This window comes from Cynoglossus semilaevis, chromosome 2, assembly GCF_000523025.1.
Source record: "Cynoglossus semilaevis isolate Cse_v1.0 chromosome 2, Cse_v1.0, whole genome shotgun sequence".
NCBI lineage: Eukaryota > Metazoa > Chordata > Actinopteri > Pleuronectiformes > Cynoglossidae > Cynoglossus > Cynoglossus semilaevis.
The window spans coordinates 13,566,951-13,568,399 of record NC_024308.1 but is presented as its reverse complement, the minus strand read 5'-3'; the positions used below and the strand labels follow the sequence as shown (position 1 = coordinate 13,568,399).

At 37.6% G+C, this 1,449-nt stretch overlaps 2 protein-coding genes and 1 long non-coding RNA gene across 3 annotated transcripts in view; 1 reads left to right on the top strand and 2 right to left on the bottom strand.

Moving 5' to 3' along the window:
• LOC112488384 (uncharacterized) overlaps positions 1 to 628 on the bottom strand; it is a 7,398-nt gene extending 6,770 nt beyond the window's left edge. The window contains exon 1 of the long non-coding RNA XR_003052383.1: positions 499 to 628. This is a non-coding gene — a long non-coding RNA (uncharacterized LOC112488384). The remainder of the gene's footprint in view (positions 1 to 498) is intronic.
• The window catches only part of LOC103399890 (1-phosphatidylinositol 4,5-bisphosphate phosphodiesterase gamma-1-like), a 784,699-nt gene that overhangs the window by 512,211 nt on the left and 271,039 nt on the right, over positions 1 to 1,449 (bottom strand).
• Positions 9 to 1,030, top strand: eef1db (eukaryotic translation elongation factor 1 delta b (guanine nucleotide exchange protein)). Its single transcript, XM_017042075.2, has 4 exons — positions 9 to 160; positions 231 to 428; positions 538 to 732; positions 866 to 1,030. The coding sequence occupies exons 1-4, from the start codon at positions 56 to 58 to the stop codon at positions 902 to 904; spliced, it is 537 nt and encodes a 178-aa protein (XP_016897564.1). The 5' UTR covers positions 9 to 55; the 3' UTR covers positions 905 to 1,030.

The following is a 1,449-nucleotide window of genomic DNA, read 5'->3' as shown; positions in this document are numbered from 1 at the left end:
TTTTTTTGTTTTTACAGTTTTGTTCACCTGTGTCTGACTTGTTTATGTTTTCTTAATGGTGGATGACCTGAGTGCAGCACTTTCTAAACTCGAGTGTCGAGTAGCACTTCTGGAGAAAACACCGGCAGCAGCTGCAGCTCCATCAGTTCCCTGCACAAATGTGAGTTTCGCTGAACTGATTGTTTGTCTTGTTACGTCACACTGTTAATAACTAAAGTTTTTCTCTGCAGGGTAAAGCCGCTCCACATAAAAGCAGGGTTCTGGTGAACGAGGAAGACGCCGATGATGATATTGACCTGTTTGGCAGTGACGAAGATGATGACGAGGCAGAAAAACTAAAAGCTCAGAGATTGAAGGAATATGCCGAAAAGAAGGCCAAGAAACCCGCCCTCATCGCAAAGTCCTCAATCCTGCTGGACGTCAAACCTGTAAGATGTTAATCTGGCTATGGCAGAATATTATCAGTACATCTCACCTACAGAGTTGACACAAACACACCTGGTCTCATGATTCCTTCCACATGTTTTTTTTTTCCAGTGGGATGATGAAACAGACATGGTGAAGTTGGAGGAGTGTGTGCGCTCTATCCAGACCGACGGCCTGTTGTGGGGCACATCCAAGCTGGTTCCTGTGGGTTATGGCATCAAGAAGCTTCAGATCGCGTGTGTGGTAGAGGACGACAAGGTGGGAACAGACTTGTTGGAAGAGGAGATCACCAAGTTTGAAGACTTCGTAAGTTTTTCTTCCTCCAGTGTTAATACAGTGCATAAAAATAACTGCTCCATTTGCACGGTCAAAACATCAACATAAATCCTTATAACATACTGTACATGCAAACTAATACATTTCTTACCTTCTATTCCAGGTCCAGAGTGTTGATGTTGCAGCTTTCAACAAGATCTGAGTTTGTTTGTTTTTTAATTTGCCATTTTCTGTTTTTTCCCCTCTCTGTCACATTTAATTTCTCAACTTGATTCTGTCAACGGTTAATAATAATTGTGATATCAATAAAAAAAACTATGCACTGAAATGTTTCTTGTTCTCTCATTTTTATCATTATTAATTGCCCTAGACTGAATATCAGATTCAGATTTTTTTGATCTAAACAAATGGTTCATGTGTAGTACACAATGAAACCAAAGTAATCCACTAATACTGCACATTTAAAAAAAAACTTGGTGACCCTGCAGTAATAACTGAACTACATCTCATACATAAAAACATTAAATAAACAAAAACATGTTTTAATAACAACTATTCAATAGTTGAACAGCAATAAATATAATGTATAATGCCTAGAACTGCCATTACATATAAAAACGTAATTACCTTTACTTAATTTAATACGTTTACTTCTTTAAAGATATAATGTGTCATTCAGACTCCGATGCTAACAGAGTAAGTCAGTCTAAAAGATGTTTCATTTTGAAAATTTAAATGGTTCTTCAA